The sequence below is a fragment of the Ciona robusta genome, chromosome 1 (genome assembly GCF_009617815.1).
Source record: "Ciona robusta chromosome 1, ASM961781v2".
NCBI lineage: Eukaryota > Metazoa > Chordata > Ascidiacea > Phlebobranchia > Cionidae > Ciona > Ciona robusta.
Genome location: NC_143235.1, coordinates 11,015,930 through 11,039,834, shown reverse-complemented (window position 1 = coordinate 11,039,834; position 23,905 = coordinate 11,015,930). Strand labels below are relative to the sequence as shown.

The 23,905-nt window shown below is 34.6% G+C and overlaps 4 protein-coding genes across 4 annotated transcripts; 2 read left to right on the top strand and 2 right to left on the bottom strand.

Annotated features, from left to right (window-relative positions):
• The first annotated feature begins 119 nt into the window (after window positions 1-119).
• LOC149743115 (uncharacterized) lies at window positions 120-4,533 on the top strand. Its single transcript, XM_089882725.1, has 11 exons — window positions 120-288; window positions 363-436; window positions 606-720; window positions 964-1,031; window positions 1,287-1,538; window positions 1,881-1,923; window positions 2,192-3,074; window positions 3,274-3,372; window positions 3,437-3,542; window positions 3,599-3,781; window positions 4,004-4,533. Exons 1-11 carry the CDS (start codon window positions 252-254, stop codon window positions 4,163-4,165), a joined length of 2,022 nt encoding a protein of 673 aa, XP_089738851.1. The 5' UTR covers window positions 120-251; the 3' UTR covers window positions 4,166-4,533.
• Window positions 4,453-11,909, bottom strand: LOC149743114 (pyruvate dehydrogenase (acetyl-transferring) kinase isozyme 2, mitochondrial-like). The gene is made up of 10 exons (XM_089882967.1): window positions 11,748-11,909; window positions 11,247-11,396; window positions 9,122-9,201; window positions 8,414-8,544; window positions 7,877-8,073; window positions 7,461-7,625; window positions 7,060-7,139; window positions 6,353-6,565; window positions 5,732-5,845; window positions 4,453-5,369 (listed from the first exon to the last, which is right to left on the bottom strand). The coding sequence occupies exons 2-10, from the start codon at window positions 11,392-11,394 to the stop codon at window positions 5,211-5,213; spliced, it is 1,287 nt and encodes a 428-aa protein (XP_089739093.1). The 5' UTR covers window positions 11,395-11,396; window positions 11,748-11,909; the 3' UTR covers window positions 4,453-5,210.
• A 670-nt stretch (window positions 11,910-12,579) lies between these two features.
• Window positions 12,580-22,749, bottom strand: LOC149743112 (mitochondrial inner membrane protease subunit 2-like). The gene is made up of 5 exons (XM_089883428.1): window positions 22,600-22,749; window positions 22,274-22,394; window positions 21,896-22,002; window positions 14,607-14,775; window positions 12,580-12,827 (listed from the first exon to the last, which is right to left on the bottom strand). The coding sequence occupies exons 1-5, from the start codon at window positions 22,692-22,694 to the stop codon at window positions 12,666-12,668; spliced, it is 654 nt and encodes a 217-aa protein (XP_089739554.1). The 5' UTR covers window positions 22,695-22,749; the 3' UTR covers window positions 12,580-12,665.
• LOC149743113 (uncharacterized) lies at window positions 16,788-21,441 on the top strand. Its single transcript, XM_089882593.1, has 8 exons — window positions 16,788-17,998; window positions 18,305-18,455; window positions 18,685-18,808; window positions 18,995-19,412; window positions 19,630-19,804; window positions 20,122-20,227; window positions 20,572-20,695; window positions 20,970-21,441. The coding sequence occupies exons 1-8, from the start codon at window positions 16,831-16,833 to the stop codon at window positions 21,203-21,205; spliced, it is 2,502 nt and encodes an 833-aa protein (XP_089738719.1). The 5' UTR covers window positions 16,788-16,830; the 3' UTR covers window positions 21,206-21,441.
• Window positions 22,750-23,905: the final 1,156 nt, after the last annotated feature.

Genomic DNA, 23,905 nt, shown 5'->3' with positions numbered 1-23,905 from the left:
AGCTAATTATACGCGGTATCATGGATTGTATGAACGTATGCGTCATTATGGACATAGTGAGGCAACAGTTCGGACAATAATGCGTAAATGGGTATCCATAAACTCGAAAATATCGCTTTTATGAGATAAGATGAAATTTTAGCTAAAAGTGCCGCTAGTAGGTTAGAAATTCCACGTAACAGGTATTTTTTATCGCAGAGTGTAAGTAAGTCGAAGTGACGATACTTATCTAGTGCTGAACAAGCATTGCAATGACGACGGATCCCATTGAACCACCTCCAGAATACGGTTCGTACATATATCAAAAATGTATTTTAAATAAAGCTACATTGTGTATTTATTTAATGACGTCATGATTACAGAGTCTGATGACGTCAACAAACCGAGTAGGTTTAGTGATGATGAAGTTGAAACTGAGATTGAAGTTGAAACTCAGGTAAATGTCAAGTTGTTGATATATACCGTTTGTATATGACATACGCTGGTTCAAACCATTCAAAGAATTAAGTTGCCTTTTGTGGTTTTGGGACTAAACCCATATATGATAAACTGCTTTAGAACTCTCTCTCCGTTTTAAAAAAAATACGTTTCGATTATTTTCAAAGGAAAATGATAATGAAGCCCAAAAGAAGAAAAAACGAAGAAAGAAAAGATCGCAAAAGACTAAACAAGATGCTACAAACGAAAACGGGATAGTGGAAGAAAAGAATTCAGAAAAAGGTATTTGTTGCGCAATGTTACTACGTATACCATTTGGTAGAAAACAAATAATATTTACATAAATACGTATTCATATCTTCACGACTATGAAAGAGCGATGTTAATTGTTAAAACACGACTATAGGAAACATGTGATATCATGTGCCAACGCTATCTATCTCACACCACAGTATTATATATGTGTAAGGTGCAAGTTTTATTATTCTGTGACATTATAACATATTCAAATAACTGTCTTTGCAGCGGATCTTCGAAAGACTCTTTCAAACCCCTCAGAAGACAGCGAGTCATTGTCGAACGAAAGCCTCTCGGTAAAGTTTCATAGAAATAAAATACTATCTCAATTGGAAGCGATCTTAATTTTTTTAGAATCAATCGCAGTTTTTAGAACTTGTTATACCTCTACAAATGTCACATATAACTGTATTGTATCGTAAAGTAGAATACAGGCCATCATTTCAACCTGTATGATACACGGCAGTTCTGATGACATAATCACTCATAATGACATATCTGATGACATAATCACACTCACAGGAAATGGCATGAATAAATTTTCTTTACAGAAACGAAAATCACTCAAACAGAAGTTTTACCGCTTTCGCGCCGCACCTTTTCTCTTCCTGATTGGTTGCAAAATATGCGTTCTTCTCCCGATCGCGATTTATGCTTGTGACGTCATAATCGCGATGAATACACCAGAATACAATGCACTTGACTTGTTCCACCACCCGAAGAACAACGCAACGTCGTTAGAGCTTCCACCGAACCCATATAAAACAGCTGATTTTCCATATGATAAAACTATCATGAAATTGGTAGGTGTATATATATATAGTAGGGTGGGAAAGATGGGACTCCTTTTTATTCGATATCGCGTTCGATTTGGTAGTAAACAAAGAATATTCAAAGAAATATAAAACCGTAACCCCACGGTTTGTCATATCCCGTTGTTAAATGTATAAAACAAAAAAAGACCAGGATATTTGGATATTATGTGCAAAAGGTGTCCCGTATCCTCCCACTGTAATATACAAAGCCGTTTTATTTAAAAAAACAGCTTATTATAAACAAAACCATCAGGAACTATGAAAATAATGTTTTCTTTGGTTCCACAGTCAAGTTTTTGTTGTTCTAATTACGAATTTCTTTTGTTTTAGCTGTACCGAGTTGAAAACGAAAACAGGATTGCCAGGATGCAACGTGAGTACGGTATTGCTATCAGTTTGTGTTTGAACCTTACTGCATTGGTATAACATTTATACATACAGTATAGTAGGGGAAGTTGGGACACTTTTTTATTCTATTTTCTCGTCCCCAATTGGTAGTAAACAAAGAACATTTAAAGAATTATAAATCCATATTCTCACATAGACCGTTGTTAATTGTTAGAAACACATTTAGCATATATTTATATATGCTAAAGATATCCCGTCTTTCCCCACCCTACTATGCAATGTATTTCTTTCAGATGAACACAACATACGGTACAGAACAGCAGTTTTAGTAACTGCGGCAAATGCTACTGGCAACGAAACCGTTCCAACACTGCAACGGGATATAATGACAACAGAAGGTACTCCAGTAACTGTGACAGCAACAGCATCTGGTGTATTGGTTTCGTCATCAACATTTTCGATTACGTCATCGGTCGCTGCTACTGTGCCCACACCAGAGTCTACTACGTCATCAACCACTTCTACTACGTCATCAACCACTTCTACTACGTCATCAACTACTTCTGCTACGTCATCAACCGCCGCACCCACGTCAGGAAGCACTGATGACACGACGACACAGATGTTGCAAGTTAATTACACAAGCAAAGCATCTACTGTAACAAGTATTTCCAATTTAACAGCAACAGCAACAGAAGCAACAGTAACAGCAACAGCAACAGCAACAGCAACAGCAACAGCAACAGCAACAGCAACAGCAACAGCAACAACCGAATCAGGGACAACACAAACAACTGAAGTTTCGAACCAGTTTTCAACTCGTGAATCAATCGGTCAAAACAGTTCAACAACAACAACAACAACGGGTTCAACTCCAACAGCAAACTCCACAGCATCGGTGAGTGAGAGAAACGTGACCACGACTACGGTTAACCAGGAGAAAACAACATCTTTATATACTGCGGTAAAGCAACGGAACGGTTACTGCGAAGATGTGTCTTTCTTCTACCGTAAGCACCAAGAGACTTATGCAACCGAGAAGAAAGATTGGCTGCAAACTCGGTACCAACTTTTAAAGATGTCCCAACAAGCTATGTTTTATGTCTTCGTTATTGGTGGGTTCCTGCTTCTAATGACTTCTATTGTGATGAGAAGTGAAATGCTTCTTAACAACAGGTAACTTTTATTTGTTTTGCATGCATTTGCTTTTTAACCTCTTTTAGCTGTTCCACCTATATACACTACGTGGTATTTGTTGATATTAGCAATGTCCCAAGCTCGAAGCACCTATAGTGTTTTACTATATACAAACCACGTAATAAACGAGCGTTTCTGCAAACAAAAACAACGTATTAACCCGTTTATCTGAAAACAGGTGGTCGTCATTCATTCTAATTCACTTCATATTGTACTCCATCTCAACTTGTATATCTGCACATATGTTCACCCTCTTATCAAGTAGAGAAGGCATACGGTATGAGAACGTTCTATAATTACCCTTTCCAAAAATTCTATTTAGTGTACATCTTCTTTTGCAGGTGCTTCCTTTGTAGGTGCTTAAGTTATTGTACCAACATAGACCCGTGGTATCTAGGACCGGATGGATATTTTCCAAATGGCATCAACGTGACGCTTGTCATATTCGTAAGTCCCATACACAAAGCAACCATAACGACATATGAAACCATAAATCCTTTCAGATCAGCTACATTCTAAAAGTGTACGACAGCTTTATTATCGCTATTGTGACGTTGACGTATACCATCGACCCAGAGGAGGACCGTTGGTGGCATATGATTTGGAAAGTTTTTGGATGGTTGATTTTATTTCCTGTCATCATATTTGCACCTTTGGTTGGAGTCATCAAGTATGAAGTGTTACCGGTAAGAATTTATCTGAATTTGGTAAACACTGCACTTTACTAAAGATTTCTTTATGATTAAATTTCTAAAACACAAATACTTAGGAATCTTAACATATGATTGAACTGTATAACCTTTAATTTAAACTGCACTGCTTTTAAATGTAATGCCTACGAGGTTAAACCACAGCGACAAAACTATTGATAAACCTAAGCCAAGTTACATATCCTATTTTCTGGACAGGTTACAGTTGACTACGAAGGAAACGAAGCGGCTTACTTGGCAATGGAAATTCTGTTTTGGATCGGAGTTGGATTATGGGGCATCATGCTCATTGCTGTTCCAATCTTCTGCAAACTCCGAATGTGCAACAACACTGAGGAGGAAGAAGAAGAGGAGTACTGAATGAAATATTTCCGTTTGTATAATGCAAGTATTTGTATAGTGCTTTGGGGTAAAACGGTACATTTTTCATTTTCTTTTTTTGTCCCATTTGGTAGAAAGTTTACAAAACTATATAACTGTACACTTGGGACTGTAAAAGAGCGTTGTTAATTGTTCATACCACGATCAGGATATATGGGATTTAGGTTTCCCATACTCCCCACTACTGTATTTTCTTGATGTTTGTGGACATATTATATCATAACTATGCTTTAGTCTGCTGTTGAAATGTAATATAAACTTCGCGATTTTTACTTTGAAGACGCAATTTGTATTTAATACAACAAAGATAATATTCTCCACGCGAATACATATATGCCCAACGATAATTCGCGCGTAATTTACTAACGTTCTTGGACAATTCTTTACATTTGATTATTTTTGAGGTTAGTGGAAAGCACCATCAGGACACAGACATCACAATAGCTTTAAAATTGTGAAAGTAAAATAAAAATGAGTACAGACCGCATTAAACAACTTTTAATAGCTGTTTTTTTCAGTTTGGTGATCGTGAAGCACAGAGTAGTGACAAAAAATTGAATAGAATGAAGAAAATATGGATGCTGATATAATGTTAACTGTCAGTTTAAGCTTCTCTTTGATCGAAAGAAGAATTATTGAATTAAAAACACACGGACGATAAGAAATTGCACACAAACGCATCAATTAACACACTGGCGCATTTGAAACTATGTCATTATGACATCACAGAAGATAAAATGCTAAAAGCTGATGCAGCAGGTGGCGCAAGTGGGTTGGTTCACGACCTTATGATTAGATCACCATGGAAGTACGCAGAGAAATAGATTAGGCTTTTTCTACAGAAGGATTTTTAAAAAATCTTTACACAAAAATAGTTAAAACACTCATTAAAGTGGTTGTTTAGTAGAAATCAGTGGTTGAAGAAAAAATCCAAGCACTTAACGATGCAAAGATGGTTTAACAACATTTCTTGCTTTGAGGCATTCCACCAACATGTAAGATACCATGTTCGTTGTACATTGGTTTAATGCTTACATGTCTTGCCATTGAACGGATTCATGAATTGTTTGTGTTTCTGATTGGCCGGTACAACCCAATCACCAGTAAGCATTGGTCGCCTGTATTGCTCTGTAGTTGTTGCGTTGAACACGGGAACAGTTTCAACAGCGGCGGTTGATAAGGACTGAAACGACGGTTAAGATTTGATGTTTCAATGTGTTTTGAGATGTTTTAAAAGTCAGGTATTTTAATTAGGCGTTGTTATTTTTGTTTATTTTTCTTTTTTATGTGACTGAACAAAAAAGTGTCTAAATTTAAACCTTAAACTGCAGTGTATGATTATCCTTTAGTTTCTAATTTTAAAGTTCTTAGAGATTTAGCAAAATAAAAAACACTGCTAAACTTACTATCGTGATAAATAATTAAAAAATACACAATTATTAAAAGGTATGTATAAAAAGCAATTACAGAAAATTCTCTATCACAAACAAACAGGGTAGATTGTAAGTGTAGTGTATAGCTAATAAACCTCACATATGTATTTACCTTCAAGTAAATATAAGCATCTGTGCCATAACCTTCCATGGATTGAACTTGTAAGTCACCCCCCAAGTATCGTGCATATAACCTGGATATTGGGAGGCCGTACCCGTACCCAGCCTGTTGAGTAAAAAAAAACATTAAAAAACTTAGTTGGTGAATAGGTAACAAAAATGCTACACAGAAAAATGTAGGTGTAGGTGTTTTACATAAATTTGAGTTAAGGTTTAATGAAAAACTATTTAAAAACATTGTTGGTAATTTGAGGAGATGAATTTTATTCCATGTGGATAAGGTCCTACGACATGGTACGCCATGGGACCTGAAAATTGTGGCAAGGTTGGTTCTTTTTAATCCAATAGCGTTGAATAGGTAACAGGATTGCAACCGAAAACTAAAAATGTTGTTTTTTTACATAAATTTGAGCAAAGGTCTGAATCTGAAAAAAAGTTAACAAAAACAGAAGTTTGAAAAAATAGATCTTAAAATATGAATACATTTAATGATTTGAAAAGTATTTTTTTGCAAAATAGTTTTTAAGGCAAGAAAACCATTAATCATTAATAGTAATCCATATAACTGTTCAAACCAAGTTTTCCATTTAAAAGTTAAAACATTGAACTTTACCAATGGAGTAACTCGTGCATCCTCGCTACGAGGGGGTCTCGGTGCAGTGCTGTACAAATACTCAAACCATCTAGTGGTCATCTGACGAGCAGCACCACCTCCCGCATCCGAGATCTTAATGGAGCAATCAGACCCTCCCTTAGTGATCCACACATTGATTGGAGGAACATCCACAACATCTGGATGTCTTTCCATGGTAGCACGCATTGCATTCTAAACATTTTGCTTTTATTTTTTATTATGTAATATTTTTTATACAATACATTTTTTCCACAGTATATTTATATATATATACACTTGAAATTTACTTTTTTATGGTATATTATTTTATTTACAGGTTAAATATATATTATTTCTTACACCGTAGGTTATTTATACATATATGATATATTTACTAGTATACTTTTTTTTTTTAAACTATGTAGTTTAAAAAAAGTAATGTGTTAAAGTAGTAAAATATTGTTCGTTTGTATTTCTCATTAGAAGATAAAATATTTTTAAAACTGACATCATTTCCCTTCATTCTTATACTATAGGGAATGTACTAAAAACTAAAAACAACCAAACAGTTTTACTTGAGTACATAAGTGAGGACTATTGTTAAAAACTGTAATAGTTCAAAATTAAATTTTACATGCCATGACATAACACACCATATTACTGGTCAATAGTGTAATTTCAAGATTTATTGTTCCCAAATAACTTACCTTAAATAGTTCAAAACAAATATGATGCAAATGTGACGGTGCGTATATGATTGTCACACTGTCCTTTTCCTTGTCAGAAACTAAAAATAAATAATATGTGGAAAAAATCAGTAGAAAAATATCAACAAATTATATAACCACTGTTATTGCTCATCTCACCAACACCGGGCATCACGTAAGGTTAAAGTGCTAAATTATCAAACATATTTTTAACATCTTAGTTACTGGCAACTTAAATATTGCCATTTATTTAAAGTGTCTAAAATACTCAACAATCTAGATATGGTGTTTTTAAACCAAACTGTACAAATAAATACAAAGGTCACACAAACTCTTCAATGGTGTAATAGCTTAATACGAAACATCTGATGTAAAACAAACAGTATTGGAAAAGTACCCACCATTATGCACATGAACGTTCACCTCAGGTGACCCCATGTAATACTGCTCACATAGAAACTTAGCCGTGGTAAAAGCATCTTCTACCACCAATGGTACGTCACAATTTGGGTCAATTGTACCATATAGGTGAGGGTGTCTTACAGCAGAATCACCAAACAAAAGAACTGAAATTTAAAAGTGTCGAATTAAAGAAAGGCTTCTTTGTATACTATACAACATTAAGTGATTTAAATATAGTAACTGCCTGTAAAATATTACACAATAAGAAAGAATAAAAAATGAAAATTTTAGAAAAACTGTGCACAGGTTTGTCAGGAAATTACCTATTTTTTTCTTTTTTATCTACTTTTACATCAGAATTTTTTTAATAAAACTCATTAGCAAAGCAATCATATTAAACATAAACCACACTTACTGTGTTGGTTGATCAGGATTCGAATACCGATTCTACTCGTGTAGAATCTATCAAGGAAATATTGGATTTTATCCTGGTATGTTTGATGGAAGGATTGGTCATTCCCACACTTCTCCTTCCACTCCATTATCCCGTGGGCCATCGTTTCAACCACGTTTCGATGCCTTTGAATAATACCTTGCAACACTTTATGAAACCTGAGGTGGTAAGGTATGCTGTTTAGTTAGGACTTTTGGTTGTAGGGTTTGTCATTAAGTTAAACTATGTTGCTCATATTCACTGGCGCAGTTAGGAGCACAGTGGTTTATTTTCCCTATTTGGTAAAAAAAATAGAAAAAAATAACGGTATACAGTAGATCTGGCTGTGTGTAAATTTTACCACTACACTAAGTTGACTAAAAAAAATATAGATTAAATACTGGGAGATGGAGAATGATGGAACGAAGGACCATAGGCAAATGAAGTTTGGGAAATTAGGAACCACACAAATATTTTAGGTGTGTGTTTATGTCTGTGTTTATGTCTGCCATCAACTACCTTTCAATATTCTTTGCATCAGTTTTGTTTTTATCAAAGTCTATAACTTCCTCAAATGAAGTGTTGTACCATGAAGTTACAAGTTTAGTTGAAGGCATTACCAACAACTCATCAGGTAGTCTGTTCATTTCCTGTTAGATTGATTATTTTCAATAAATTGTAATTTAAAATATTAGATGACCTTTGTAAAAAAATGCAACCATAAAAAAAAACTTGAATATTGGTCTGACGTTTGGAGCATTGTAAATTGTATCAGCATTCACAGCATTGTATGAGTGGTTTATAGCATTAAACAATAGCTTTATAGCCCATTTTATGGGAATTATGTCTTTATGTGCTTTTCCACCAACATTACAACACAATGAGTTGACTTTATATGGTGGCAATATAATAACCTTATTATGTTGTTGTTTGGCCACTGATTCATGATCGTAAAACTATGAAATGTTTAATGTTTGAATGGCTGAACTTTGCACTTTGAGCAGTATGTAACAGTGGCAAACACATCTAAAAATATCGCAGTGAGAAAGTGTTTCAGTTCCGTCAACCAGTATATGTTATGTTGTTATGATTATAATATAATACTGGTTTGCAGCAAAAATTGTTATTTATAATTCCATTTAAACATACCAACTTTTTTCACCAGAAAAAAAAAATTGACACATAAAATAGTAAAATATTATTGGTGCCATCACATAAAGGACCTACCTTCACCATGTTGGCCAGTCTTGTTGGTAACTCCTGTCGCAGCCAGGAAAATGAAGTTTTTTCATCTCCTGTCTTCTGGGCTGAAGGAAAGTAAATTTATAGATTTATTTACTTAAGGCGAAAATGAGATAATCGTTTATTTAATATTGTGATCAAAATACGTAGTAGAAAATCAATTTATTTAATCATGTAATTGATGTATTGGGTTACACTCCATTATCATAATAATTGCATTTTTCAGTTTAAATTTACAGCTTCAGGTAGTAAAGACTAAATCCTATCTGTATGACTCATTACAATTGTAACTTAAAAAAACGTGAAGTTCGTTTTTTACACTTTTTTATTATGACAAGAGCCACAATAACCGACAACAACCAGAAACCACTCAGCTTGAATGATTCAGTTAAGTCTCAGCTATGGTTTAAAAGAAAATCTTGTAAATTGCATCCGGTATTAAAATCAATAAAAATAGTTAAACTTTAGGATTAATCATATATCTTTATTATTAGATCCACAGTGAGGATTTGAGGCTAATTTTATTGGACAACTTGATCTAGTATTCCTATTCCTATGTGAGACCTTACTTTAATATGGAGTGGAAAGTGTGATTATATTCAATTATTCATAACATTGAAAAACACAGCTAGCACCTTTAGTGGCTCTTTTGAAACTACATAAAACTTGCTTATTAGATATAAACAACCTTAACCATGCATTACATTATTAAACAAAAAGGTAAATATAACATAAGTGTCTGTTATCAAATATAGTCAAGAGGAAAGTTTGGCAACAAAGGAAACGCTAAGACAGCAGTTTTATGTTTGATAAAATGACATCATTATACAATCAATACAGCCGACTCAAGCACCCTTAGAGTAATTTAAAGCAACATTAATAAAAGCTATGAGGTGTTTAATGCTGCAAAGCTAGCAGTAAAACCAAAGCATTGTTTGAACTGAACATGTTGTTGGTAACATAGGCAAACAATTTAATAGTTATAACTAACTTCTGTAAATTTAACTATACTCTATTGGACTATAAACGGTGATGATGCATGTTTATTGTTATGAATTAAGATTACGTCAAAAAGGAAACAAGATCTCAGATTTGTAGACGTGACAGACAGAACATTCTTAAAATGTCGACGCCCACAAAATTAACCAATGGCAAGCTTGGAAACAGCTGTAATAGAGAAGCCTAGGGCTACACAACAAAGACTAACTTTTTGCAGCCATAATTGCTGCTATAAATTAGATAGCTTTTATAGCAAGTATATTCTAATACAAAATAACATTTCATAGTGAATGATAATATAAATATAATTGTTTGTTATGGGTTAATTTTCATAAAAGGGTAATATAGGGCACAACAACATGTTTTCCACAAAACCCTTGCCAAGCAAACACACTTGAAGTGGCGCTGAATAAAAACTGTATATTTAAAAGCATTTGTTGATCCACCTTCAGTAAACACTGCGGTGTTACAACCATAAATAGGAAACCGGTATCAAAAACTCAATGTACATAAAGAGTTTAAACACTGAGTGATATATTAACAGAGTCCAGCTCAGTCTGCAACTTTGCACTATAACCTACAAGTCTGCAATCAAGTGAGAGTATACCAGTAACCAGTATATCACATAGTTGTTTGTTTACAAAAAAATGAAAGAATAACACCATGACAAAACAATAACAGTTTACAAAGATGATGCATAATTAAAGATACATTAAAAACCATATCCAAGGATTTAAAGAGGGACTAACATACAAACATTGCAATTGGGATTCTGTACTGCCATTACAATTGGCATATTTATTATAAAGCAACCAATAAAAATAAGATTGACTCCTTAATGCCCTTACAAACATATAATATGCAGTTATGCAATATAATTTACATCACATTTTTTTATCGGAGAAACAATAAAAAACATGGCTGCTGGTGTAAGAGAAAAACAACGCTGTTACAATAAAATATAACGAAGAACTAGTTTAAACACAGGCCGCTTAAACACAAGCAACTATTGTGCAACAAACCAACCACAAAATGACTGCTAAAGTTCAACAAACGATTTACTGTAAACATTATCAAGAAAGCAGAAAAACCGTAATAAACTGGAACTTACCAAAATCAAGAAATTGCCGTAAAGATAAAGGGCTTGGGGAAAACCTGCTGTAATATTCAATCATTTGACGCAGGGAGTCATTCTTCTTGGGTCGATGTTGACTTGATTTGCGGAGATGGGAGGCAAGTGTACGATTGATCAACCTCATTTCTGGTAAAGAGATGATAAACTATATAAATTCTATACTCTGCAGGTGATAGGAATTATCAGGAGTTAAACCCTTAGAATCCCTAAAGAGTATGGTAGTATAACACAGCCTCATGCCATTAGCTCTAGGAGACAGACTTTAGTGACAGCTTAACTCATTTCTAGACATATATCCATTCGCAAAACATATAGGAACTTTTCACTGCTGTAAATATCAATAGCTATAAATCCAAAGCAATAAAACCGGTTGTTTACATGACAAATACTTATTGCTAGCTAAATTTACATCACAGTCCACAAAGAAGTAAAGACTGTATGTATAATGCTTCATGCTTAAGGTTTAACAATTAATACCTTTTCATTAGAAGTACCTTCTTTATTTTTCTTTGATTCTTTGAAATATTAAAACAAAAATCTAAATCCTAAATATATTAATTACCTAACGCTGGTGAATATATCTTAATAGATTAGACCTGAGCGTTTATAATACTAAACTATACAGTGCACCGACCAAAACCAAAGCAAGTAACCTGTCCGGCTGTCAGACCAAATCAACACAAAGCGAATACATTGCGGGTAAATCATAAAATACGGACTGCCGGTGTATTTCCATGGCTTACATTTATATACTGACGTTATGCGGACGTGCTGACGCATCCGCACTGGGCAGTTTCGTCAGTCACGTTTCCCATTTCGCAGGATCCATTCTGTAAAAACACTGGAAGTGTTTACAAAAATTTCCACAGCTGATTCGTCACGTGACCAGCATCTCAAACGTTAATTGGACAAAGGAAAACTTTCAAAACTTTTCAATTAATCATTAATTAAAAATTGCGGGTATAGCATCAATTATTGCGTGGAAATTTTTCCTATATCCGTTGTACACTTTATTAATACTGAACAGTCGTCATGGCTTAAGGAATTTAATATTGACGCAGGCATGTGAATTGTAATCACGTTTAGTATGCTGTATATGCATTTTTTCCGTTTAATTACAAAAAAATCCGAGTTTTTCTGTACAATTACAAGCATCCTCTCATTGAATTTGGCAATCTTCTTTGCGTATCACTCAAGGGTTAATTTGAGACATCCTAACGCACGTTTAAGCTAATATTTGTCGTTTAAATAGAAGAGAAGTAGCTTATTTGAAACTGTTTGACTAATGCAACGTTTTTTTACTAAAATGAACAGTGTATTAATATTTTATTGGAGTTTTGTCTTAATTGCGCTAAAAAATGCATGAAAATAGAAAATTTCGTCGCAACTTAGTGGTCAGCTAATTCCACATATAACGTCCGGTAGATGGCTCACGGTGTCTTCCTCGCAAGAATTCAATTTGACGCGAGAATGTGGAAATCGGCGACATATGCTCTCCCAGCGAGAAGGAGGGTAGATAATATGGGTTGCACGGCCACTAATTAAACCGAGTGGGACCTGGAATATAATTGTGTGAAGAAATAATGGGTATTATTATAGGATAATTAACCAAGGGGATAAACTAACTATTCAAGAGAGACTGATTGATCAGAAAATGTCAATACCGAACGAAGGCAAATTCATGCAAGGCTTCGATTTTCAAACATAAGTAGACGAACTATGTGGCAATGGTTTGCTAACTAATAAGATGGCAATTAGTCGGTGTTTATATCAGTAAGGCGACGATAATATAAATTTACATGCGTAGGTTACAACTTGTATTGGCTGTTAAATATGAATATTATGACCAAACGAAACCACTAACTGAATTTGTAAAGTTTGATTAATAGAGAATAGTTCTTAAAACTGTTTTCTTTTAGTTAATCAAATAACCATCCGACCTCTAAAAAGACTAGCGGTCGGAAGAACAGCTTGAAATAATCGAATTATCCGACTTCAATACGTCATTGATCTTTCCAAATCGAATAAAGATTTAAATTGACCGAGTAGGGGTACAACACGAACGAACTTTTCATGGATTAACATTGTCCTATAACTACAACGTTTGATGACGTAACCATGATCCGTGATGGTAAAAGTACATTAACAGCTTTTGATCGTGTATTTAAAACGTGAAATAAAAAAAAAACAGTTTAGAATGTTCGGGGGCATGATGAGTAGAAGTAGTTACAAAATTAGAGAAACTTTATTGGTATCCATACTTTTTATTCATTGATTACAAGTTATTTTCACTAAGACATGTTAGTTATGGGAGATTTATTCGTTAGTTTACTGCATATTTATTAAAAACAACGAATTTATCGTTGTGATATTACAGACAAGAAACACCATTTCATTCTGCAATAAATATTTGATGTAACCGTCCCTACGTGGACAAAATAAAGCACGCAATGATACATTTGCATTCGTTAATGGAAAACGAATGGAACGCAAGGGATTAGCGTAAAACGGAAACAATATACGATCAATCTTTCTCGCCTTAGGGGATTCCCTATATCACAACGGATCGATTGAACCGCAGTAAGCGCCCAAAGAAAAATGGCAACTTTTATAATGGAAAATCCAAGGTTTTAAAATGAGCAATATCATTTGACATAAAAATGGTTTTAAGTTTTAGATTTGGTTTCTTATTGACGTTCATTTATATTTGAAAGGCTGCATGCTTCTTTGTGAATAATAAAACCATTCTGTGACAGTTTAAATAAAACAAAAATGAATAAAACAAGTTTTTTCTTAATGGAAATAAACATTTTTAACGCATATACGTCAGAATTCTAATGGACGTTGAATAATTTCACTCCCAGAAGTTCCAGGTACAACCACGAAAACAAGCCATGCCAATCAATAACTTTCCCTAGTTAATTAGACCAAAAACTTTAAAACGTTGGGTCGTTTCCCATTGCGGGTTAAAAAAACTTAAACGTGGCACATTTTTGATTTTTTCCCAAACTAAATTTATAAAACCGATATACTTTAAATAGTGATTAGTAGCGTTGGCTATTAGGGCATTTATATAACGTATGGTAAATTGTTAATTATTTTTTAAGAAAGGGCTAAAAAGCCTAAAAATTGTTAAATTACCTGTTAAATAGAGCAACAAAAAATATTTAGTGAGGTTCAAGATGCAGCGTGTAAATCATGGCTATTGCAGGTGACGAGGTGTATCATATATACCTCAACCCTAAACAAACTACACAGACAAATGTATAGTTTGTAAAAAAGAACACTTTTACAGTTTTACCCCACTAACGATCATTAAATGGATTATTTACATACCGGCCCCACAACGTTACTGTCGTCGCTAAACCTGTGGTTGTCGCCTTCCACCCAGCAGTGACCGGTTGGAACCAGTACGGACCGGTTTTTGTAGCCGAGTGTCGTCACTGTGTCGCCTTCTAGTGCTACCAACCTCTTGATATTCACCTCGTCAGGATTACGCGTTGTTCTGTGACGTAATAAAAGCAATTGTGATAAGAAGGGGGATTTCGGAACCTATGTCCGTGTGAAATCTACTCAAGAATACAATAAAGATTTTGAGGGAATTAGTTATTAGGTTTTTTATCCCCAAATGACATTCGTTATCTGTTCTTGGTTATTAAGTATAAGCAGTTTCCACGGTAAGAATATCGAACTATCGACGTCATTTTTACTCGATTGCTTTCGCAGACACGTGACCACTGGTAGGATTAAGTTTTAATTGCGCTGTGTGCACTCATGCGCGACGATCGAACCAATCAATCGCAAGTAATTAAAATTTTCCACGTGACATGCTCGGCAGATGGGTCGTATTGTTTCGTCATTGATAGCTTTGTTATGCAAGGTGGATTCAGGCCAAACCCCGATAGCCCTGTAGGTCAGTTCTAGCAAAGCTACGTCATAATAGCTTCATGTATGACGTATGGCAGGAAAATGAAACTGCTAAAGTGGGGATCGTTTATCGGGTTTACTGAATTTGCACACGTAGAAAAGAAACAAATTAATAATTTATTAAAATGGAGAAAAAAACATTCCTAAATCTAGACAGTGTAGGTACTCTAATTCTAATACGTACAGACACAATCAACGGAGCTTTTCAGATTTAGTATTCAATCAAATATTCATGGATCGCAATAGAACGGCGTGTGCTGTAGGTGTACGTGTCTTTGGCGGCATACAGCAGTTGGCAAATGCCCGTGTGTAAAACGGGTTTCGTTTAAAACAGATCCAGTTTGAATGTTTCGCAAATTGTAGGAAAATAAGGGTCTGACATTTTAAGAGAAACTGTAGAAAATGAAGTTTTTTTAGTCTTAAACTGTAAAATGAATACTGTTACTGTACAAGCATATGTTGTTTTAATCCGTAACATAGGATTGATATAGCTAGCGAGTAGGGTTATTAAGATTTATTTGTGGAGCATATTATTGCAGCATTAGATATTCAAAAATGTGACAGGGCCAAAATACACTTTGGTGTCAGAGATTTGACGCAAAAAAGAGAAGTGTGTAAGAAGTCCATTAGACACTCAAGAGCCACATAAGTGCTGGTTATGAACCAAGATTGGAATTGTGAATGATTTTTCGTTATTGTAGAACCCATATATGACCCAGTGCATTTAAAAGACGAGGCCAAGGCGGCAACTGACAACAGTTTTATTTTGTTAATTTTTTTTTCGGATCTATAGATAGTTGGAACAGAGTAAAGTGTTTTGGACAGCTATCTTTGTTCATTTGCTAAAAAATAACAAAACTTGCTTGTGAAAGAAGTTCTTGTTTACTACGATCAAATTGTTTAGTATAGTTTAAATATTGGCATGGTTGCTAAAAGTTGGATTAATGGTCTGCATGTGTATTTAAGACCCGCTGTTATGTATTCAGTTAAAATTTAGCATTCTATGCGCATTAAGAGCTCTGTATCAATATTACATGATCAGCCATTCGATACGAAACGTTTCTCTAACCTTCGGATAGAACTGAAACTGTTTTTGAAGCAGCTGAACCGAGAAAAGAAGGCAAAACTGAAAACCGATACAAACGTAATTATTAGAACTCATTCGATAATTCATGATGGATGAATCGGGAAGACGAACCTGTTCCACCACAAAGCCCTATTTCAATGGACTAATATACAGAGATTGTTTTCGGCGTTGGTATTTTCAAAGTGTCACGAGTTCTTTAGGGTCAGATCGAATGTTTTAAGTTAATCCATAGTATCGGTTAGTACTCGATAAGCCATTAACGTTTGATTTGAATTACGAAATGCCAATGGTAGAATGAGGGTTAGAGTGAGATGTTTAAAATAAAACCGGGAAGGTTAGAAACTGTGGAAACTAAAAAGAAAACAAGGTTTATATTTAGTACTGGAGTTGGCGTTGTTTAAGGTGCAGTGAGACGTCGAAGGACGTTTAACGCTATTAGAATTGATTTAAAATTAATTTGGTTACAGTTCAATGGCGTCATAATATTACTGAATTTTGTTTAATTTAAACATATTTATTCTTTTTTTGACAGACTGGACTTTAGACATGAAATTTAGTTCATTGGTAGCGCTCATTAGTGTATTTTCGCTCGTCCTCGCCCAAGAAGAATGGTTGAACCCCAGTTGCCCGCAGATTTGTGATTGTCGAATGACGGAATGGGTCGCGCCGACGCCCGAGGTTGTGACGTCATGGAGGAAAACTGAGCAATGCAGGAATGTGAAAGGTGTATCGATACCGGACGACGCGGAAGTTCTGAACTTTGACGGGAGTTCAAGGATTAAAATCCCGCAGCTGGTGCAAAGAATGGCCGAGCTCAATAATGTAGTTGACCTGTCGCTGACATCGTGTAATTTATCCAGTCTTGATAGCGGTTGGAAGTCGACCAGTCTTTTACGCTTGAACCTGAACGAGAATGCCTTGACAGAGTTATCAGAGTCGAGTATTCGAGGTTTTCCAAACCTTGAAGAGTTAACGATTGAACGGAACATTCTAAAACATATAGAATCTAGTACGTTTCGAAATGCCAGTAATCTTAAGTCCCTTCAGTTGGATTCGAACCTGCTCGATTCTTTAGATTGGTTGAACGGTACAGATGGTCTGAACGGTTTGACGAAATTGTTTCTCGGTGGTAACCGTTTAAAATACCCGATTCTGGTGAATGGAACTTTTTCAAAGCTTGCTTCTTTGCGCGACTTAGTTTTAGACGGAATGGGCATACGTAGAATTAAAGGGGGTGCTTTTAAAGGTTTGGAATTGCTTGAAACCTTGGATTTAGACGGAAACGCGCTTCAGTCTATTCCATCTGAAGCTCTCCGTTTCTTGCCGAAGTTAAAATTCCTAAACATGAACGATAACCTCATTAAACAACTCGGCGACAAGTCCTTCAGTGAGATGCGCAACCTAGTGTCGATCGAGTTGACCAACCAACCTGAGCTTCGACTTGTAGATGACCGTTCGTTTTTTAACTTGGAAAGTCTTGAAAGAGTTCTCTTGTTTGGCAATCCCATGTTGTCTTACATTGGCAAAAATGCGTTTGTGTCTTGTCCCGAACTGAGTCTTATCGACTTACACGATACAATGATCGAGAGTTTGGACAAGGACGTCGTGGATGGCCTGCCTTCACTTGTTTCTATCGAAATGAAAGGAAATCCGATTAATTGTAACTGTGTAATGATGTGGTTAAAGGATTGGCTCGTCGACCAAACTGCTCGTGGTAAGTTATATTGCATGGTGCAACTGGTGCAGCTGGTGTTTACAGATTACGGAGGCGCTAAACCGGTATTGATCCAATACTGTGACCAATAATGGATTTCCAAATTGACAATCTTAACTTTTGAATTCTATATACTGAAAAATAATCTCCATGGATGTTTGAACCAAATTTAAATGTTTTAACGTCGTTCAGCTTTCTGTTAAAGTTTATCCTGTTATTATAATACATAACATGTATGCATTTAACTTTATCATACCGTTTTGTTACAACGAACATAATAAAGAACAACCAAGCTTTTCATTTCAGATAAAGTAGTATGTGCGAGTCCACCAAGATATCGACTCAGTAGACTGGTTGACGTCAATGATAATGACGTCACATGTGCGCCCACCGTTCAACCAACGTTCCCACTTAGAATGGTGGTTCCCGACACACAACAAGTCGTTTTAAACTGCAGGTAACCTTTATAACCATACTAAACCACTTTACCGACGTTTTTAAGTGCAATATTTAATACATGTTAAGTGACAATCAATTTCATTGGAAATTTTGTATGTACATATCATTTTGTTTTGGTTCGAAGTATAAAAAAGCAGTTGTAACTTTACGGAACCAATTAACTACAACTATGTGTATCTTCATGTAAAGTAAAACTAACAAAGAATTATAAAATCTGGCTTCAACAGAACATTTGGAATTCCACAACCAAAGATAGTTTGGTTTCTGTCCTCAGGTGACATAATCAGAAACCAAACTGAAGCTCAAAGACATCAAATGAGTTTAGATGGTTCTGGAACACTAATCATATTGGTAAGTTAGCAAAAATTACAGATTAAGTGAAAAAATCCAATATGTTTTAGAAACAATATTTTTCGCTGCTTTCCTAGGAACACCTACTGTAGAGTTTTCAACTATACTTTGATTGAATGACATTTTTAAACACAGAAAGTTTTTTTAAATGTTTACTTGGTTTTAGTAAACAAACCTATACTACAGAAACCAAAGAGCGGCGATTATGCTTGTACAGCTGAAAACAACAGAGGAATGGCAAGTAGGAAGGTGTCTGTACAAGTTCTTCACTCAACCACGGTCAAGTCAAAAGTAAACACGCAACCTGCACCAACTACAATGATATCAACACCAGAAGTAACTTCTGCAAATACACAGAGAAATCCTACATTTGCTCAAGTAGATGCAACCACAAAGATGGAACCAAGCACTTTGAGCAAACTAATAACACAGTCACAATCTACTACAACAAACAGAAAAATATCAACAATACCTACAACAACTGAGGTGACAATACCAACAATTATGTCAACAAAGAAAAATATCATATTGACAAAGACAACGAAACAACATCAGAAAGTAACAGAAGCCATTCAATCTACAATTAAGAAAGCTGTCAATGAAGGTTAGTGTGGTATCTGATGTGTGTTTCATTCAGATTGGTGCATGGAAAGTAAATAATTGTGTACAAAACTGTGAAACATCAATGTTTCTGATTTTTTAAATGCAGGCATTGACAAATTTGGTGTTGCCAATGTAGACCTCAAACAAATACGACTCTGCTCTAAATTCCAGTTACTAAGATTGTATCAAAAGTATTACAAGTTCCATAATTTTTCCAGATAAAAACAAGGCAGAGCAAGTGCTACCGATTTACATTCCTGTGCCAAAAGTTCAAATTCTTGAAGTAACAGCAACATCTGCACTTATAACATGGAGGTCACCGAATCAATTGATTGAATTCATGAAGGAATATTCACCATATGAGATGATGTTAAGCTTGGAACATGATGGCAGGTTATTACTTAGCGTGAGATAAAAGCATTTTAAATGCCATTAAACCATGTTATTAAAAATAAGCTGTACTGAAAAATGACCACTGAAAACTGCTTTGTGGGTTAATTCTGATTTGCTTTTGATTAAGCTTCGTCAACCATTGTAGTGAAAAGATTAATTAATGTTATGCCAATTATTTTAATACATGCTCACCCATAATAGCTTTGCTCTCTTGTTCTTTCTCTAAATGAAACTGTTTCTTTCTATCTCTGACTCTCATTATAGCCTACCTTATCAACTGTATGTCAGAAATATTTCAAATTCAATTTTTTTACCAGGGTTATATACACAGACAAAGTGGAACCAATTTCAGTGTTTCCTAGCTGGGAGGTGGAGTCACCAGAATACAATATATCTCTACTGGAACCACAACAAACATACAAGGTGGGGAACATAAAAGTATTATGAGACTTGGGCTTTATAACTATTCAGTTAATGTGAATAGTCGAGAAAAGAATTATTCTATAGATTTTAAATATTATACCAGTGTTTACTGTAGATTTTTTTCAAAACGCTATTCCAGTTAGAAAGTTCTGAGTAGCCAGGGAAGTGCAATGCAAATTATTTTAAAGTGAGGGTGGAAACAAGTAATGCAACAAACCGATAAAATAATTTTGAAAACTAATGTTTTGTTAAATTAAGCTGGTAGCTTTAGGTACCCAATAGGAATTTAGGACTCATAAAACTGATCATCTAGTAAGTTATAAAAACCGAAAATATTTTTTTAGGTTTGTTTGATTGTATCATGTTGTGCACCATATGTGAGAGAGAACAAATATTGTACAATGCTTCATACGAAAATAATTCACAATGAATATGAGAATATACCACTTGCTATTTCTCTTTCACTATGTAAGTATGTATAGTACAGTTATAGGAAAATGATAATTCAAACTGCAAAACTTTTCAGTAGAAAACAATGATACAACTGTAAGTTTGAAGTCAATACTGTTTGATTTACATGTTACAGCCTAGTTTTACTTTTCTCCTTTTTACTGTTTAAACCAATATGATAAAGCTGCCAAAAAAAGACCTTGATTTGGAAAACAGAAGAATATGTACATATAGTCCATAACAAATTATAATAACTTGTTAAGATAACAAGAGTAACACATATCTTTCAAAGGTGTGGTAATCTTGATCATTGGTTTCTACTTACTTGTGCGATGTGGCCCTCACTTCTTTAAGCAGAGATGGAACAACAATGCCTATATAGGCCTTGACGAGCAGAGGGGGCATAAATTTGAGATACCGATGAATGAACTGTATCCACCACTAATGCAGGGTGCATGGGAAAGTGATGACACCCCAAAACAAAGTGATCGACTTATCAACACTACAGCAAGCACTGTGTACACATGAATGGCTTCTTAGGAGACCGAAACAGTTTTAGTTACTTGGTTACTGTGAGATGTCTTTTATCAAGTCATGAAAAGACAATCCAAGATTTTTAGCCCTGTTCCTTTCATGTTTAATTGATACTATCCAAAGAATTAAGGTTCTGATTAAGTTTGCAGCAATGTAGTGGATAGCAGTAATATTTTTTCTTCAATCATATTTATGTTGTAAATACAATCAATGGTAAAGTTTTGTTTAAATTTAAATTCTGATTTCTAACTATCAACCAGTCCCAAACAGTTCATAAATTAAATTGTAAAGTACTCCGTAACTCAATTCGAAATTCTACTATGAATGCAGCAAGAGTAATTCTACGCATGTGTAAGAACTAACCAAGAACCCCACAACACATAAACTTATCCACCAAACCACCAAGAACAATAGTTACAATACTACAACCTATTTTTTTAGCGACAATGCATACATCCCATATGTTAATAAATATAGCGGGAAACCTAAGACTAACAGTGTATTAATCCACACAAAGTGTATGGTATTTAAGCAAGACACTATTATCTACACAGTAAAAGTCTTATAAAAATGTAAACAAAAGGCACACATTACCTACCTACAAAAGTAAGTGATGTTTTAAAGATCTTTTACAACTATTTAAAAAATTACCAAGACACATAACCTTAAAATGTGTTGTCTTACCTGTATATAACTAGTTCACCTCTCTTTAGTTTTTTAAAGTTTCGTTTCGGTGATCTGTCAATCAGGACTCTGTCGTTGCATTTTGAACCAATCGGATTTAAGCAAGGCTGAAAACAATGGACAAACACAAATTTATATAATGTTATGTTAAAAATATTAAACTAAATTTTTCAGAATTAAAAACGTACGTTTCATTGATTTATTTAAAGGTCTTTATCTGACTTGTTGTAAACTTGTACCCATATTCAAGTAGGCCTGGGAACCATATCATTTGTCAAGGTTAAAAATTTTTGCCTTACAGTCCAAAACTTATTTGAATTTACTAAAAGTTTAGTTTTAATTAGCAATTCAAAAATAAACAAGAACATTAAAGCTCACCTGCATAGAGGAACCACTGACCATTGTGTAAGTTACAACTTTATCATCAAGGATGGAAACAAAACAACAAGTAAACCCTGCGGTCATTAACATTGTGGACCAACTTGCACTGTTTGAAATTCTACAAAAAAAAAATTACACGTAAGCATCGTTTTATTTGTTACAGCGGTTTAAACAGAGTTAAAGGATTAGTTACGATAAGGTTGTTTTAAATTGAAATACTAGCAAGTTGCCTGTATCAAAATCTTTACAAAATTATATTATTGTTTAACCTATTATTTTTTATAGCCAATTTATGTAAACCTCACCACACAGACAAAACTCACGTTTCATTTGAACGAGTACTCTGACATCTCCTGCCAATGTGGATGTGTATCTTTCTTGTCAAATGCAGAAATGTGTTCCAATGAAAGTTAAACATTGTACAGCCTACTTAATGAGCACTATATGTATATATAAAATATAAATGTTAAAAATTTTCCGGCGTAGATTTTTCTAATTTTTCCTCATATTATAATACAATGGAAGGCAAAGTTATTTTAGAAGTAAAAAATGATAAATCCACATTTTTACTTATACATTCAGTTTCTAAAGTTAATTTTTCTTTCCAAATATTATAAGAACCTAAAAGTGTATGCTCTAATGATGAGGGGTAAGAAAATGAATAGATTTCTTCACATAAAACATCTCTGGTAGCTTTATCACTGCCTTTATTTTTCAAAGATACTTTGCAAACATTAAGTGGAGCCATATCCAGGCAGTGTTCAGTTGAATTAAACCAATACACAACAGGGTAACCCAATAACACCCCATATAAAGTAGTGAGGTTGCATTTCAATTCCTTCATAACAATATGTGGTATATCTGAACAGCAATTGTTGTCTGAAGAGCTTTTTTGTGTCCGTACTTCTTCAAAACAACTTAAGAGGATTTTTTTAGCTTCTCTATATACTAATTCTATGTTTGAGTAATTGGAATCAGAAGTTGTAATGCAACACGGGTATTTTAGATTGTTGCTAATGTCAATAAAATGAACCGGTACTTTTCCACCTGGGTTGCAGATATGTTTTTGTAAAGCAACCGTGTTCAACATAAACAATTCACCGTTATGCAACTCCATCACCAAGCAGTTAACAAAACAGAAATCTGTACTATATTCGTTTAATATTGCAAGAACTTTAACCATTTCTTCACCTTTGTGAATGAATATATCCACCAAAAATGAAGGTTTGATTCCCACTGATACTGCCCATACATTCCAAATGAATGAGTTTAAATTCCTTTGAGAATTCCTACATCTTGCCTTGATGGATTTTCGTAGCTTTGCTAAAACAATACTGTCCATTCAATGTAGCCAGTGTATATGTTTACAATGTTCACGTGTTATTTACTCCACTGGAAATAGGCAAATTAAAAGGAATGTTATGTTTAAACCACTGGTCAAAAATGGCAAAACGGGTTGTCCAAATTACCAAAAATAACCATCCACAAAATAACGTACTTTAGGCAACTCGTATGCTGGCGCAAGGTGTATGAACACCGGTGTTATAAAGACTGTTTCTTTCCAACAACGCAAGCATAAAGCAAGTTACATTCATTTTCAAAGATGCCGCACATTGTGTAGGGTAATTC